At 40.8% G+C, this 16,821-nt stretch overlaps 1 protein-coding gene across 19 annotated transcripts in view; it reads right to left on the reverse strand.

The window, feature by feature from the left end:
• Positions 1-16,821, reverse strand: part of magi2a (membrane associated guanylate kinase, WW and PDZ domain containing 2a) — a 179,735-nt gene that overhangs the window by 30,026 nt on the left and 132,888 nt on the right. For all 19 annotated transcript variants that reach the window (XM_054752778.1, XM_054752777.1, XM_054752775.1 and 16 more), the window contains 2 exons: positions 15,560-15,764; positions 13,518-13,597 (listed from right to left, as the gene is read on the reverse strand). In XM_054752778.1, the coding sequence (XP_054608753.1) occupies positions 13,518-13,597; positions 15,560-15,764 (285 nt within the window). The remainder of the gene's footprint in view (positions 1-13,517; positions 13,598-15,559; positions 15,765-16,821) is intronic.

The following is a 16,821-nucleotide window of genomic DNA, read 5'->3' on the forward strand; positions in this document are numbered from 1 at the left end:
TAAATGTTGTCTGAAGTTGGTAAACAAGTTCTGAGAAGTGCAAACACCCTTTGGAATGAATGAAAAGCCACAAGCGGGGGCACTGCAGCACCTATTTAGAAACACCTGTGCAGCCGGGCTCCTCATTCTACATGCCAAGGGGTGTCCAAACTTATTCCACCCAGGGCTGCATACCAAAAAGTCTAAAGATAGCTTTTACACTAAAAAAAAACCCAAAACCAAAAACCAAAGCATGTTGATATGCTGAGATGTTTTTTGTATGTTTCAAGCATCTCAGCTGTGTGTTATTGGTGAAGTGTATTATCAGACTGTGCCTTTTATTTTGTAATACAAGGACTTCTTTCTGATAATATTCTGACTTTATTATCAGAATATTACTTTAACTTTCACCCAACCTAATATTCCAAAAATTGCAACTTATTCTTTGTTTTGTTTGTTTCTCATGATAGTAGACCTTTTTTTCAAAACGCCATATTTTATGCTGTTTTTTCTTGGAGTATTATGAGTTTATTCTCCTAATATTCGTCTTTATTTTGGTAAATTTGCTGCTATTTATTTTTCATTTTTTAAATTTTCCTATTTAATTGTATTTTAGAATATGCTGAGGGCTGATAAAAAATGTTTTGCACGTTGGACACCCCTGCTATATGGCCACTGTGTACTTTTAATATTATTCCTTGGCCTAGTTTATGCAGAGAGAGTGCCCTGCATACATCTTTTCCTGTCCTCCCACATGAAGACAAAGTCTCCAAAGCAAATGTGATGCAGTGCCTTGACCTCTGGAAACAAATAAAACCCAAAAATCACAAGCGGCTAACTTGCCTGCATACTAACCTTCTCCATCGTTTTGCACGGACACAAAGCAATCAAAATGCAGCAAAATGATTGTGGACTTCCTCGTGCATGCAGCATCACCATTTATCACTTCATAGCCATGTTTTTAAGGTCATTTTAGCCCCAACAAATACTACATCAAAGCTCAAATCATATGAAATGAAGGCAAACTGACTGGTAAACAAAGCTAATGCTAAGGATGTTAGTATTTATTCCTTCAGTGTCCTTTCAGCGTCTGAAAAATCTCCACTTGAAGCTTAACTCATTCAATCCCAGCCATTTTTCAGAATTCAACCTCCAGTAGAGGCCATTTTCGACGAGTTAGACTGGCACACAGAATATTGTGTCCTATGGTTATATAAACATGGAACCGACCACACGTCTTTCATCAGAAAAAAAAAGTTTGTTTCTACCTTTTTGCGTTAATTAAGTTAGTAATCAGCAGTAGAGCATTGGTTTCAGGAAGTTTCAGGAAAATATCAGTTCCTGACTACAAAAGAGAGACAACCAGATATGTTTCAAGCATAACTTTCACTTTGACACAAAGTGAATTTTTATGCTTTTGTGACAGCTCAAATATCTAAACAACTATACCGCAACATAAATGACACAAAAAAGGGGTTGTTTTACATGAAAATAACAATTTATTTACAAACATAACATCATGAACTATTTACGATTTTCACATTTGGAACTAAACTGTGCGTGTGCATGTGTGTGCACATGTGTGTGTGTGCATGCATTAAAATGTCCCTACAATGCGTAACCTTCTGCACGCTACACTCCGCCATGCACTTCCACTTCCTCCTTGCTACCCTCTACTGGTAGCAGTCGTGATTACAATAACAGACACGTACAACAGAGCACCGATAGATTGCTCTCATACACCACAAGGACTCAGAACACAATGCGTGTTTTGTATTGTTGACGGTGTGTATTCTGGAATTCAACTTAAAAGTGTTTTTTTTTGTGTAGAAAAGCTGAAACTGAAAGGTTTTGTGCTTTTGCTAACCCTGTGATAGCCCTCATTCCTTCTGGGAAGCGCGTGCCGCCATCACGTCTCCTGAGGTTATCGTTTGTCATATTTTATCACCTTTTAATGCGGTGGTGTTGAAATCTCACGCTGTAAAAATGGCCTGTCAGACACGCGGATGGTATCCACGCGTGTATGTGGGGAAAAGTGGGGGCTTAAGAGCAGTGGGGGGTTTGGGAGGCAGGGGGGGATTCGCGGCCCACTTGCCCAAGTGAGCATTCATACACACCCCAGCCCAAGTGTGAATTGAATTCCCACCACGTTCAAAGTGATAAATGGCGGCGAGTGCGGGGAAAAGAAAGAAGGTGCAGCTACTTGGAGTCCATGCAGCGAGCGAGGAGCTCAGCTGACCTCGGCTGACCTCCTTATTGATCGCTCAACCTCCACTGTAGAAGGAGTAAACATGCACGTGTTAGATGACACGCTGTCAATAAACTCTCTTTTGTGTCCGCCTGGATACTCTGCCATCCGGATCATGGCCGTGATCCCCAAAGCTTGGAATTCTCGTAGCAGGCAGTAAGAGCTTTAACACTCTCTGGAACATTCTACTACATCACAATATTACTACACCCACAGAGGCGAGAAGAATCTATACATCCAGGCTGGAGCATTGGAAGTATAGTATTTGATTGTATCTTACACATTTAGTGATGTTAGCTTGTATTGCAGTCCGGATGAAGTCACATTATTGTCTAAGTAGCTGCCTAGCTTCTACTTGATATAACCGCAGCTCCCCCAGTGCCGGCAGCACTTGTGCAGCTCCACACCATGACACTGTCACCAGCCACCATGCTTGACTGGAGCCACAATCATCTCTTTACACACTTGTGTTGCCCAATTTTTACACAACAAAGGCTGTGTGCGGACTTATTTTCAGCTGATAGGAAATCTACACTACTATACAAGCTGCACACTGACTCCTCTGAAGTCGGGGTACTCAACTGGGAACCCACGTTTTCCACATTTTATTGAAATCACTTCTATTTTTATTTATTTGTAATTATTTTTTACACTTGTAGAGTAGTACCTCGCATAACATAAACCTCCTTTTACATAAATTCCACTGAACATGAAGAATTTATGTAAAGTTTTTGCTTCGTGTTACGGAAGAAATTCCATATAACATAAAGCGTCAAGTCAGTCTTTTTTTTTTTCAATCACCTTATTAATGCCTCAAGTTGGTGCAAGTTCAGACTAACACTTGGTGACGCCTTCTGACGCATCACGCTCTCATTGGCTGATTTTCGGGGCACCGCCTCCGCTCTCATCTCATTGGCTGATTATCGGGGCACCGTCTACGCTCTCATCTCATTGGCCGAGTTATACAGCACGTACTGAGTTTGTGAGAGAGACAGGCTTGTCCCTTAACCTCCTTCCTCTTCGTAGTCCCCCTGAAACTAACTTAAACAATTAAGTTAAGTTACAAATTAAAATTTTGCACACAGCATTATCGTGTAGTGCGTGTGCGTTTGTGAGACCAGCTGACTCTTAGACTCTTTAAGGCTCGTCCTCCTCCTCCTTCCTGCCTCCACTTGCGCTCCTGATCAAGACATCTCATGAACGGTAGGATTGTTTTTGTTTTTCAGTTTTATTCATTTACAGTAATCTTATTTATTACCTTATTTTATATTGGAATGTTACTCTACTATGTTTATGCTGTTTTCTTATATTTTCCCATCATATTTGGTGGACTTTGAATATTTTGAAGGGCCAAAGGGGTGAGTTTGGGAAGATCTTGGAACGGATTAGGCTATTTACATGTATTTTACGCTTCCTATAACATAAAATCCCTATAACATAAAGGTTCTTGGAATGGATTATCTACGTTGTAGGGGCGTCTACTGTATTTGTGTTTTTATTTGTCTTTATTGTAATTACATTTTACACATTTATTTAAGTCTTTTTATTTTTATTTATTTGTAATTATTTTTTTTTACACTTTTATTGAAGTCATTTTCATTTTTATTTGTAATTATATTTGACACTTTTAAGTCTTTTTACTTTTATTTATTCGTAATTATTTTTTACACTTTTATTTAAGTCATTTTTATTTATTTAGTAATAATTTTTTACACTTCTACTGAAGTAATTTTGATTTATTTGTAATTATTTTTTACACTTGTATTGAAGCCTTTTTAGTTTTATTTGTATTCTTTTTTTTTAACACTTTTATTCTGGTCATGTTATTTTTATTTATTTGTAATTCTTTTTTACACTTTTAAGAAATTTATATTTGTATTTATTGGTAATTATTTTTCACACTTTTACTTAAGTCTTTTTATTTTTATTTATTTGAAATTATTTTTTAAACTCTTATTTAAATCTTTTTATTTTTATTTATTTGTAATTATGTTTTAAACTTTTATTGAATTCATTTTTATTTGTATTTATTAGTAATCATTTTTTACACTTTTATTTCAGTCTTTTTATTTTTAATTACATATTTGGAATGATTTTTTTTTACATTTTTATTGAAGTCATTTTAATTTTTATTTGGAATGATTTTTCACCCTTAAATTTTAGTCATTTTTAGTATTATTTATAATTATTTTTTACACTTTCATGAAAGTCAGTGCTATTTTTTTGTTATTTTTAATTTTTGACACCTTTATTGAAGTCATTTTAACTTTTTAAATATGTTGTACCATATTTGTGCTTTAATTTATGCATTTATTTAATTTATTTATATTTTAATGTTTACGTCATAACAAGCAAATGCATTTGATTTTTTTTTTAAATCGCCAGTGTCATCTTTTGAAACATTAGTACACATAACTACATGTCCAAAGTGAATTATAGAAGAATTTATTAAATAATGTGTGTATAAATGATGTATGTATTTATAAACGATATAATGCATTTTGCCAAGAAAATGAGGAAGAACCTAACCGCATGCATGCAAATAATGTACAAATTGAAATGAAATATCAAACTTTCTTTAAATAAGACCACAAAATGACATATTTCACTGGTAACTGTGCAATCAATATGCTGTATATCATACAGGAAGATGATTGAAATATTGCTCAATTTTATGTTTAAAACTAAAAAAAAGTACACCCCGCACTAGTCACCAGCCAATCGCAGTCACTAAAGTATATTCCCAAGTTTTGTTTTTGATGCTGTGTGTCCTCGCGTTGCCCTCCTGTGTCCAAAGTCTCTCTGCTGTTGTCTGCTGGCTCTGAGCCGCAGACAACAGCAGAGTGTTACGCCGCGCCGTAAAACACAAGAAGAAGAAGACGAGCGAATTGACGAGGCTCGCGGCTTATCGAGACAGTGCAGGGACGGCAGCAGACATTAGACGACTGCGACATGCCGCTCGCTCTCGTCTCTTCTTGAGCGTCCGATGTTCTGCTTTCTTTAGCCTGACATCTTCTTCCCTTCTGACTGAAGTTCTTCCACGTCCTCTCAGCTGTATGACACTTTTATCGCACAAAGCAGCTTACAGCAAAAAAAAGTTGAAAGGGTCCCTGACATGATTGATCAACTTTATACGTTATTTATTGTTTGTAATCATGTTCTACATTGTTCCATTTTTGAAAGCGAACGGTAAAAAATGACATTTATAGTTGATGGTGTCAGCCATGACGAGCTAGCTCTCGCTGTCTCATTTCCGGAAGTGATGCCATCGGAGTACTATCACTCAGGTTAACAAACATGGCAGCCTACGAGACAGAGGATGTTTACAGTGATTGTAGCCAAGATTTGCGTGATGTTTCAATAGTTTTCGAGGAGAAAAAAACCTTTTGGAGATGTAATAGAGAACTCGCAGAACATGGACTTAAGCCTTAAGACATGGAGATGCCTTCGAAACACAGAATGGTAAGTAAGAATGGTAAATTACTCTGGAATTGCTTATCCTTCAATTATTGTTTTAAATCAGCTTGTTAATGAGCGTAAAGGGTTCTTTATATCCTGATTTATTTCATATTTTGTCGCTGTCACAGCAAACATACATATGGCTATGAAAGACGTTTATATAACATGTATAATGCTTTGCAGCCTTGTCGCTATAGTGGAATAGTGTTGAGAAGACATTATATAAACAAGGCATGACTTACTCGGTTCTGCGGCAACTTTGACGTCGTCCTTCTTGCCTTTTTTTCCTGTGTACCGGCAGGAATAGCATCCTTTTTTAAAATGCATTTATAGCATACTTTCAAGCCAAATGCTTCTTGTAAAGGTGTTCCTTCAAAGCAGTCATCAGTGAACTTGCTTCATCCATTTTGGTCTTAATCCTTCCTCTTTTGGAAAAGAAAACAAACTTACTGTATCACTGGGATACTGTGAACATCCAGGAGCAACACAACATTTTGGCATGACTACTATTTGGATGAAAAATATACTGGACCAAGTCCACCATCTACCTCGACAAGCGTACGTTTACTCTGCTTTAGCTGAGACGTGCCACCCGATGATGTCACATCTGGAATTGAGGCTGAACTGTGAGAGCTAGCTCGTCATCAACTATAAATGCCATTTTTGCAAATTTACCATTCACTTTCAAAAATCAAACAATGGAGAACATAATTAGAAATGATACATAACATATTCAAGCAATGTTGATGTAAAGTCATATGCACTGGTCTACACCCTTCCATGTTTTCTGTATAAAAAGTTTGGACAATGCAGTTAAAAATCTACTGGCATCTGATTGTTGTAAGGCATTCTATTAGGCCGGCACATAACCTCCGCTGAGGGATATAAACACAACATAATAGCAGGCAGTAACGCACACAATGGCTTAAATCAAATATTGATTTCATATCAAATGATAATAAGTGTGGAAGTCATGGGCGATAAATGAAATAGAGTAATGCAAGCATGCTGGAAGTCCCCACTAACACACAAGCAAAACACCCAAAATACACACACAAAGTCATCAGACACCCCCTCCCCTTTCCAATCTTCCATCCTCAGGCGTGCGAGGATGCTCTCAAAATACACCCATCAATCACGTGGCAGACGTCTACGACACCACGCCAGCTACTCACCGCTGCAGCGAGAGGCTCAAGGTGAAGGGGGGCGATAATAACTCACCAGTACGACACACACACACACACACACACACACACACACACACATACACACGCCACAAGAAGTGCCTGCGTCAAAGTACCAGACCACCATAACGATGTGCAAATGTGCTTCTTACTGACTTGGCGTGAAATTTAGTGAGATGGCACTCCCAGAGACTCAACACTAACACAACATAAACGAGTATTTAGACACTTAATCCATCAATTCATCAATCACGGCTCGGACAACGCCCTCATCTTGATCATCTTTGCAAGACATTTTAGACACGTGCATTTTGAGGAAGGCCCGTTTCTGTTTCCAGCGCACATGAAGGTAAGCCGTCGTGACTTTAAAGGAAAATCGCACTTTTTGGGGGTATTTTGCCAATCATCCACAATCATTATGTGAGACATGAACACATGTCTTTCTCTTTTCCGTGCCTTCTAAAGAGATAAAAATAGGTTAAAAGGGGCAGCTAAGAATGCACGTAATGCAGTTGCAGTGGCAGATTACTATCACTGCCCTGCCCCACTGAAAGACTGAGCAGAACATTCCTCCCCCATGTCATGCAAATTTTCAACACAACAGACGGGGAGCCATAAAAACACACACAGGACTGGACTTACTATGTATTATTTTTATTATGTATTATTGAAATTGGAGTGATCTGTTAAGTATTTCTTTATTCTTATTCTATTGTCTTATTTTTCTTAACTTTCCTATTTTGCTTTGTTTTTGTTTAAAGTGATTTAATTTTTTTGGGAGATAAATAAAGTACCTATACCTATCTACCTGATGGGACACACCTATTCCGCCCATAAAGCCTCCTGAAAAAACCTCCAAAAAGCGCCAACAATGCTCCATTTCCTTAATGTGAGCTGCATATTAACCAAGCTACAGCATCATTTGAATTATTATTCTTATGAACATTGCTACACCCAAGAACTACGTGACGGGTGTAGTGACACCTCGCCTCACCACACCGGCTAGCTACTAGCCGGTTAGCGACTAGCTTCACCACATGTTCCAAATAAACTACACCATTACCAAAAGTATTCAATGAAGAGTAGAAGCTGCTCTTTCTGCAGAAAGACCATATTCTCATCCATATTCCCTTCGTGTAGATGAATAGTGTACAAAACAATGTAAACGAGTACAAAAGCAAACAGGAAGGATGTGCAAAAAGCTCACGCTGGTTGTTCATGTCTGCCAGAAGCAAAGGAGACAGGTGGGAAGGGGAAGGCAAGGAAGGAGCGGGACAAAGATGGATTGAGATGAAGAGAAGGATGGGAGGTGAGGAGCATGCAGGCAGGCAGGCAGGGAAGAAGACGGAAATATCAAGCGAGTTATGTAACGACAAGGCGTCTGTGATGTCGACTGCCGCCTCTTTGCCTTCGCCACCAAAGCTTTGAAGGCGCGCACACTGCCGGCGTGCAAAACTCAATGCATGTTCCTGCAGCACTTCTTAAGACACACACGCACACACACACACAGACACACACACGCCTATTGGAGCAATCAATAATACATTTACAGAGGCGGCAGACTATGAAGATATTGCACGACCACAAAATGCACCATGCAGGCGACCATCGGCGTAAACAATCCCCAGTAACGTCAGCACTTTTCCTCCTAGCTCCTTTTTGACTCACTCCCCATACTCTCATAAAGGATGAACCTACTGCAAGTGTCCAGAAGAACAAGATGTCAAGTGCTCAGAGTCCTAGTTAAGGCTGAAACACAACCACCGCTCAATAGGACTCATGATTAAATCCAGATTGGGTCAAGACATACCTGAAAAGAGGCTTTTCAAAAGTTTTATGGACCAGTGACATGAGAATTACTCTTCATAGACCAGACGGATGAGCTTGTGGCTGGATGAACCTACCCAGATTGTCCAGAAGTACAAGATGTCAAGGAATACTGAAACAGGACCACCACTCAATAACATTAATACGTAAAGCATCAAGATCGGGTCAAGAAATACCTAAAGATAGAATTTCCAAAGGTTTTATCAACTGTACAAACCTACCGCGAGTGTCCAGAACAAAAGGATGACAAGTGCTGAGAGTCCTAGTTAAAGCTGAAACATGACCACCGCTCAATAGGACTCATAATTAAAGCATCAAGATTGGGTCAAAAAATATCTGAAGACAGGTTTTTCAAAGATTTTATGGACCAATGACTTCAGTATTACTCTTGATGGACAGGCCTGTGGCTGCAGGAACCTACTCAGATGTACAAGACATCAAGGAATACTGAAACAGGACCAGGACTCAATAAGATTCATAATAAAAGCATCAAGCTCGGGTCAAGAAGTACCTGAAGACAGAATGTTTGAAGGTTTTATGGACTGGATGAACCTACCTGGAGTGTCCAGAAGTGGAAGATGTCAAGTGTTCAGAGTCAGAGTTCAGGCTGAAATGACCACCACTCAATAGGACTCATACCGTAAATAAAGCATCAGGATTGGGCCAAGAAATACCTAAGGACAGGTTTTTCAAAGGTTTTATGGACCAATGATATGAGAATTACTCTTGATGGACGGGCCTGTGGCTGGATGAACCTACTCAGAATGTCTAGAAGTACAAGATGTCAAGGGATGCTGAAACAGGACCACCACTCAATAAGAACTCTTTGTAAAAGCATGAAGATTGGGCCACAAAGGCATGAAGGCCAATATTTCGGGAGGTTTTATGGGGTGATGACATGAGAGTTACTCTGACGGCCCGCTAATGGACATAATCAAATGATCAAAGATGGCGCCCTCCGTGGCAGACGTCTCTGTGACACTCTCCCGTGTTTTTCTATTTTTTGCTATTTTATTGTTCATTTTGGACATTCAACACACTCACGCAGTACATTACAACAGAGAGACACTTTTGAACATCGGCAGGGTTCACCATGAACTTTCATTTAGCCTCTCAGACTTTGCCTTTCTTCTGCGCCGGGAGAACGCAGCAGCCTGCGGGCCTGGTGAGCTGAATACCCGGCGAGCAAAGCATCCGAGGCGGAAACGAGGCAAGCGGGCCGGCCTGCATGCTAGGCTAAAAGCTAGAGCGACTAGGCCACCGCTACCAAGCCTGCTGCTAGCCAACGTCCGCTCTCTTGAAAACAAGATGGACGAACTACGAGCAAGGATTACAGCTCAACGTGAGATCAGGGAATGCTGTGTCCTCACCTTCACAGAAACCTGGCTGACGGAGGATATACCGGACTTGGCGATCCAGTTGGAAACATTTGCTGCTTACTGGGGAGATCGGACTTTAGCGTCTGGTAAACACAGAGGTGGCGGCGTCTGTGTTTACGTAAACAAACGGTGGTGCACAGACGTACAGACGATGGAAAAGCACTGCTCGCAGGACATTGAGCTGCTGATGGTGAAATGCAGACCTTTTTATTTACCTCGTGAGTTTAGCGCTGTGTATTTAACTGCTGTTTACATCCCACCACGAGCTAACACCGCTAACGCACTAGGCCTCCTGCATGACATCATTGATAAACACGAGACCAAACACCCAGACGCTGTATTTATTATATCTGGCGATTTCAACCACTGTAACCTCAGGACTGTCCTCCCCAAATATTACCAGCATGTGAGCTTTCCCACAAGGGAAAATAACATCCTGGACCAAGTCTACAGCAACATGAAAGGTGCTTTGAAGGCTGTTCCAAGACCCCACTTTGGAAAGGCCGACCACATCTCTATATTCCTTTATCCAACATACAGACAACTTCTTAAACAAGCTCCCCCTGTAAGTACAGCAGTTAAAGTGTGGAATGAAGAAACTGATCAAGTACTTCAGGACTGCTTTGGCTGCACAAACTGGGATGTGTTTAAAACTGCAGCGGGGAGGGAAGATTGTACTGTTGATTTGGATGAATACGCTTCTGCTGTTACTGGCTACATTAGCACATGCATAGAGACTGTTACCACCACCAAGTATTACAGGAAATACCCTAACCAAAAACAGTGGATGAACTGTGATGTAAGGGCTAAGCTACGTGCTCGTTCGACTGCATTTGTCATGGGCACCGCTGATGACTACAAAAAGGCCAGATATGACCTGAGGAGGTCCATACGGGAGGCCAAAAGACAGTACAGACAGAAGCTGGAGGGCTACTATTCCACCTCAGACCCTTGGTGCATGTGGGCGGGGCTCCAGCACATCACAGACTATCGACAGCAGAGTAGCGTAGCCACGTCCAGCCAAACCACACTTCCAGATGAGCTGAACGAGTTCTATGCCCGCTTTGACACCCAAACTCCTGATGAGCAGAGAGGGTGGCTGAACCTGGGGAGCACACAGGACTCACCTCTCATGGTGACATCAGCTGATGTGCGCAGGGTTCTGAACAAAACAAACCCACGAAAAGCAGCAGGCCCAGACAACATCTCAGGCCGTGCACTTCGGGTTTGCTCATCAGAGCTAGCTGATGTGCTTGCTGACATATTTAACCTGTCGCTTGCACAAGCATCTGTACCGACATGCTTTAAGTCCACCACCATAGTGCCCGTACCCAAGAAGAGCAACGTGACCTGCTTGAATGACTATCGCCCTATAGCACTCACTCCTATTGTTATGAAGTGCTTTGAAAGAATAGTCATGACCCACATCAAAAAGAGCATCCCGGCAACTGTGGACCCTCTACAGTTTGCATATCGCCAGAACCGGTCCACAGATGATGCAGTCAACACTGCCATCCACACAGCCCTTTCTCACCTACAGGGCCAGGACACATATGTCAGAATGCTATTTATAGACTATAGCTCTGCTTTTAATACAGTCAGCCCCCACAAACTCACAAATAAGCTCCTCACACTTGGCCTGTCACCCTCCCTCTGTAACTGGGTGTTTAACTTTCTCACAGGCAGACCCAGTCAGTCAGAGTCCACAATCGCACATCCAGCTCAAGAATTGTGAGCACTGGGACCCCACAGGGGTGTGTGCTGAGTCCGCTCCTCTACACGCTCTTCACCTACGATTGCATGGCCTCCCAGAACAACACCAGCATCATTAAATTTGCGGATGACACTACAGTCATCGGACTGATCACTGGTGGTGTTGAAACATCATACAGAAGAGAGGTGGCGGACCTCATAGCTTGGTGTCGTGATAACAATCTCCTTCTCAATACAGATAAGACTAAAGAGATGATCATCGACCCAAGAACAAGGGAAAAGGAGCCGCATAGACCCCTGTTTATTGATGAGACTGAGGTGGAGAGGGTGAAAACCTTCAAGTTCCTTGGCACACACATCAGCGAGGACCTCACCTGGTCTCACAACACCCAACAAATTCTGAAGAAGTCCCAAAGGAGACTGTACTTCCTGAGAAGACTGAGGAAATTTGGCATGTCCACCACAATCCTGAGTTGCTTCTACAGATGCACTATGGAAAGTGTCCTTACCGCCTCCATCACTGTTTGGTACGGTAACTGTACAACACGTGATAGGAAGGCACTCCAGCGGGTGATCAAGACCTCACAGAACATTGTTGGGGCAGCCCTCCCCTCACTGCAAGACATTTATAAATCTAGAGTCCTACGCAGAACACACAACCTCATCAAGGACAGCACACATCCACAACACTCATTATTCACACTCCTACCGTCAGGCAGACGCTACAGGAGTTTGAAGTCCAGGACCACAAGGCTGGCAAACAGCTTTTACCCACAGGCCATCAGGCTTCTCAACGAAGCACTCGCACACGCCGCACGCAACACACGCACACACTCATAGCACTTTATTTATTTATTTGTATTATTTATTTGTATTAATGTGTCTTCTGTTTTTGTTGCTTAATTTATTGGTATATATGTTTATGTGTTTATGTTTCTTATGTTCTTATTTTTTTTGTGTTTTCTTTCTTTTCTTGGGAGAATGAACAGAATAAGATTTTCATTGCATGGTATAACTGCTGTTTTACCATGCACATGACAATAAAACTCTCTTGAATCTTGAATCTTGAATAAGTTGGTAGATGGGTACTTGCATGGGAGGGTATCATCTACTTTTCAATTTCTCTGAGAATAATCTTGGTGACAAGCAAACATTCCCCAAGAGGACATTTTTCCATCATTTCTCATTGATATCATTGACAAAAATCATATCTATATGCAGGAGGTGTGTGTCTATGAGGTTGTACCCATCCGAATTAGGATTGCCAGGCCTTGGTGGAGGTCATTCTGGCGATCAAAGTGTGTTGTGTGGGTCCTCGCTTGCAGCACACGGACAACAACAGAACCTCTGGCAGTAATTAGATCGCTGTGACCCTTCTGTGCACTTGATAAGTTTGTTAAATTTAGCTCTGGACTTTAACTCTATCCTTGCGCTTGTGAACGCGCCACAAAAACGCCATCAGTCACTGTTACTGACGTACACGAAGGTTAAAAGAGACATGTTTGTGTGTGTGTGGGCGGCTGAAGGACACACCGTTTCACTCCCAGCAGAGGATAAAGAATTCTTTGTAAACGGCGGGCGGTCTAACTGGACTGCAAGTACATAAATAAGAAGTCTTCCACGTCCACCGTGCACATCTCTCATGCGCTACAAACATCAATAAATCCCTCAGACAGGCTGGGTGTCCGCAATGTGGAGAAAAACAAAGCCAACTTCCAACACACTCACCATCCTCTTTGCACTCCTCGGGCGGCTTGGCCTTCTTGGCGAGCCTCGGGTCCAACCACGACGTGGTCTTGGTGTTGTGGCTGCCAAAAGGCGACAAACAAACACAGCTCAGTGAGCAAAGCAAGGAAAGACAGAGAGAGAGAGAGAGAGAGAGAGAGAGAGAGAGAGAGAGAGAGCTTGGCGGATTCTTAATTGAGCGGCTGCAAAGACAGCGGACCATTTAAAGAAAAAAACAAAAACAAAAGGCTCCATGGCGATCGATACTTTTAATTTGCTTGCAGTCTCTCATTAGCAGGGCGGACATGTCAAAGGAACAGAAATCTATATATTTACTGTATCATAGTGATGTCTGATAATACTGCGTTAAATTCCAATCCTAAACTGAGTCAAATTCAGGCCGGTATCGGTGATACTGAGCCGATACTTTGTGCAAATTCACCTAATGTGTCTGGTGAATGTTAAACAGCAGTGTGCTTCCCATCACAGCAGGAAGAATATAAGCCATTTCATTCATTCCTTTATTCAATAAATGATCCATTTCAAGAAATGAATAATTAATTGAAGTCATTTATTGATTTATTTTAAACCCTGAAGTATACTGAGGGAGCGGGGTGATATACGATCTGGCCAAGCTAATATACAACAACAGACAAAACAGAGGACAAAATCATATCAAATATGTGAAAATGGTATCTGAAACAATAAAAAAAAGAAAAGAAGTAAAATAAGAAAACCATCAAAGTAAACAATTACTTTTCATGAACTACTATAAGGATGAAAACATAATCGATATTTTGATTTGAGTAATCGATTTTAGAACATCAAGAGCTGGTATCAGAAGTATCAATCTCTCTCTCTCTCTCTCTCTCTATATATATATATGTGTGTGTGTGTGTGTGTGTGTGTGTGTGCGTATGTATATAATGACACATGTTTTCCACAAACTGTTTTTTCCAACAATTACAACTTTGTTTTGTTTGTTTCTCATAATATTATGACTTTCAAAAAATAATGTGCTAATATTTCAAATCTATGCTACTAAAATGCTGTTATTTTTTATTTTTTTCACGTTAGAATACGACTTTTTTCTCGTAATATTTTGACTTCATTCTTGTAAAATGACTTTTTTTTTTTTTTTCAACTATTTAAATGTCCATGTCCACCACAATCCTGAGTTGCTTCTACAGATGCACTATGGAAAGTGTCCTTACCGCCTCCATCACTGTTTGGTACGGTAACTGTACAACACGTGATAGGAAGGCACTCCAGCGGGTGATCAAGACCTCACAGAACATTGTTGGGGCAGCCCTCCCCTCACTGCAAGACATTTATAAATCTAGAGTCCTACGCAGAACACACAACCTCATCAAGGACAGCACACATCCACAACACTCATTATTCACACTCCTACCGTCAGGCAGACGCTACAGGAGTTTGAAGTCCAGGACCACAAGGCTGGCAAACAGCTTTTACCCACAGGCCATCAGGCTTCTCAACGAAGCACTCACACACGCCACACGCAACACACACACACACTCATAGCACTTTATTTATTTATTTATTTATTTGTATTAATGTCTCTTCTGTTGTTGTTGCTTAATTTATTGGTATTTATGTTTCTTATGTTCTTATTCTTTTTCTTGTGTTTTCTTTCTTTTCTTGGGAGAATGAACAGAATAAGATTTTCATTGCATAGTAGAACTGCTGTTTTACTACGCACATGACAATAAAACTCTTCAGTCTTGAATCTTGAAATGTTCTCATAATTATGACTTTATTCCCAGAATATATTGACTTTATTCTGGTAACATTATAATTTTTCCGCAACCTAATTTTCCAAAAATGTTTGTTGCTCATCATATCTTTTCACATTTTCCAACTATTTCAGTTTTTTGTGTTAATTTTCTTTGGTAATTATGACTTTATTCCCATCATTTTTCTTTTTTCTCTTCTTTATTCTTTCTTTTTTCGCAACCTAAATTTCCAAAAATTAAATTCAATAAAAACCACTTTGGACCCCCCCGTCCTAAAGAGACACTCACTCTATGAAGTAGACTTCTCCTTTCTCCGTGTACGCCATCTCCCAGTTGTCCGGCAGCGGCCCCAACTCGTCATTGGCCTCCAAATTGGGGAGTATTTTCGGGGACTGTGTCGGGTCATTGGGCGCCTCGGTGGGGACGTCGGCCATGTTGCCCGGCGGGGGCAAAGCATCCCCCAAAGTGCTCTTGTCCTCATGTTCGCTTGACTCTGCAGTGACAAAGAAGGAGAAGGAGGAGGACGACGACAAGACTTAGATGGAGTATCAGGATCTTAGCGGAGGCGGGGAGGGTGGGAGGGAATGATCAGAAAAGGGTGAGAGGAAGCTGCCACTCGGGGGACAGACGGCGGCGGAGGGAAAGGAGCGAGGTTAACAAGAGTGGAAAACGATAGGCACTGCAAGAGAAGCTGCCTGCTTTGCCTTGTGGGAGCGTCACAGAGGAGAAACCGTGGAATAACCACAGCCCAAAGGCGGGGTGGGGGGGTTGGATGTGTGGACAAAAGTATTTGGACATCCATGTGTTAAAAAGCTGGCTACCTGCAGACATGGCAGAGAAACTACACTTATCCCGATTATCCCGAGGAAATGAAGATCCTCTAATCCCAGATTACATAGCCCAGGTTCCCATTAAAATCAGATTATCCCAAAAAGATGCCAGAAAGTGCGTGTGCTCTAAATGAGCGCCACCTTTGGTGATTTCTCCTGTTGTCAGATCCTCATGCTCTAAAAACGTTATTCAAATCACAATATCGGTACTTTTGATACCTCAGTCATTAGAGATCATGTATTTCTAATGAAACGGGGAGTGATCGTAAACGAGGATTGTGTGAATCAGAACCAAAGTTTTCATTCTCATAGTAGTTCTTAATAATCATTTACACTAGTGTTGTTTTTTCTATTCATTTTCTTTATTTATTGTTTAAAATGCCATTTTCACATATTTTATATGATTTTGTCCCGTTTTTCCTGTTGTATTTTAGCTTGGCGGTATTGTAAATCGCCCTGGTACATCAATACACTTTAGGGGTAAAATAATACATCTAATACTTCAATCCATTCGGTAAATTATTTTAATTGATTCATTCGTGTTATTCATCATTTCTTTCTAATTGATTAATGTAAATACATGTGTTTATAATCAATGTATTAATATGAATTCATTTATTTTTAATTAATTAATGAACTCATTCAATATCAAAGACGTGTTATACGTTTTTATAAACCCTAACGCCCGATCCAAAAGACGTATTTATATAGGGGTGATGG

This window comes from Dunckerocampus dactyliophorus, chromosome 15 (genome assembly GCF_027744805.1).
Source record: "Dunckerocampus dactyliophorus isolate RoL2022-P2 chromosome 15, RoL_Ddac_1.1, whole genome shotgun sequence".
NCBI classification, from domain to species: domain Eukaryota; kingdom Metazoa; phylum Chordata; class Actinopteri; order Syngnathiformes; family Syngnathidae; genus Dunckerocampus; species Dunckerocampus dactyliophorus.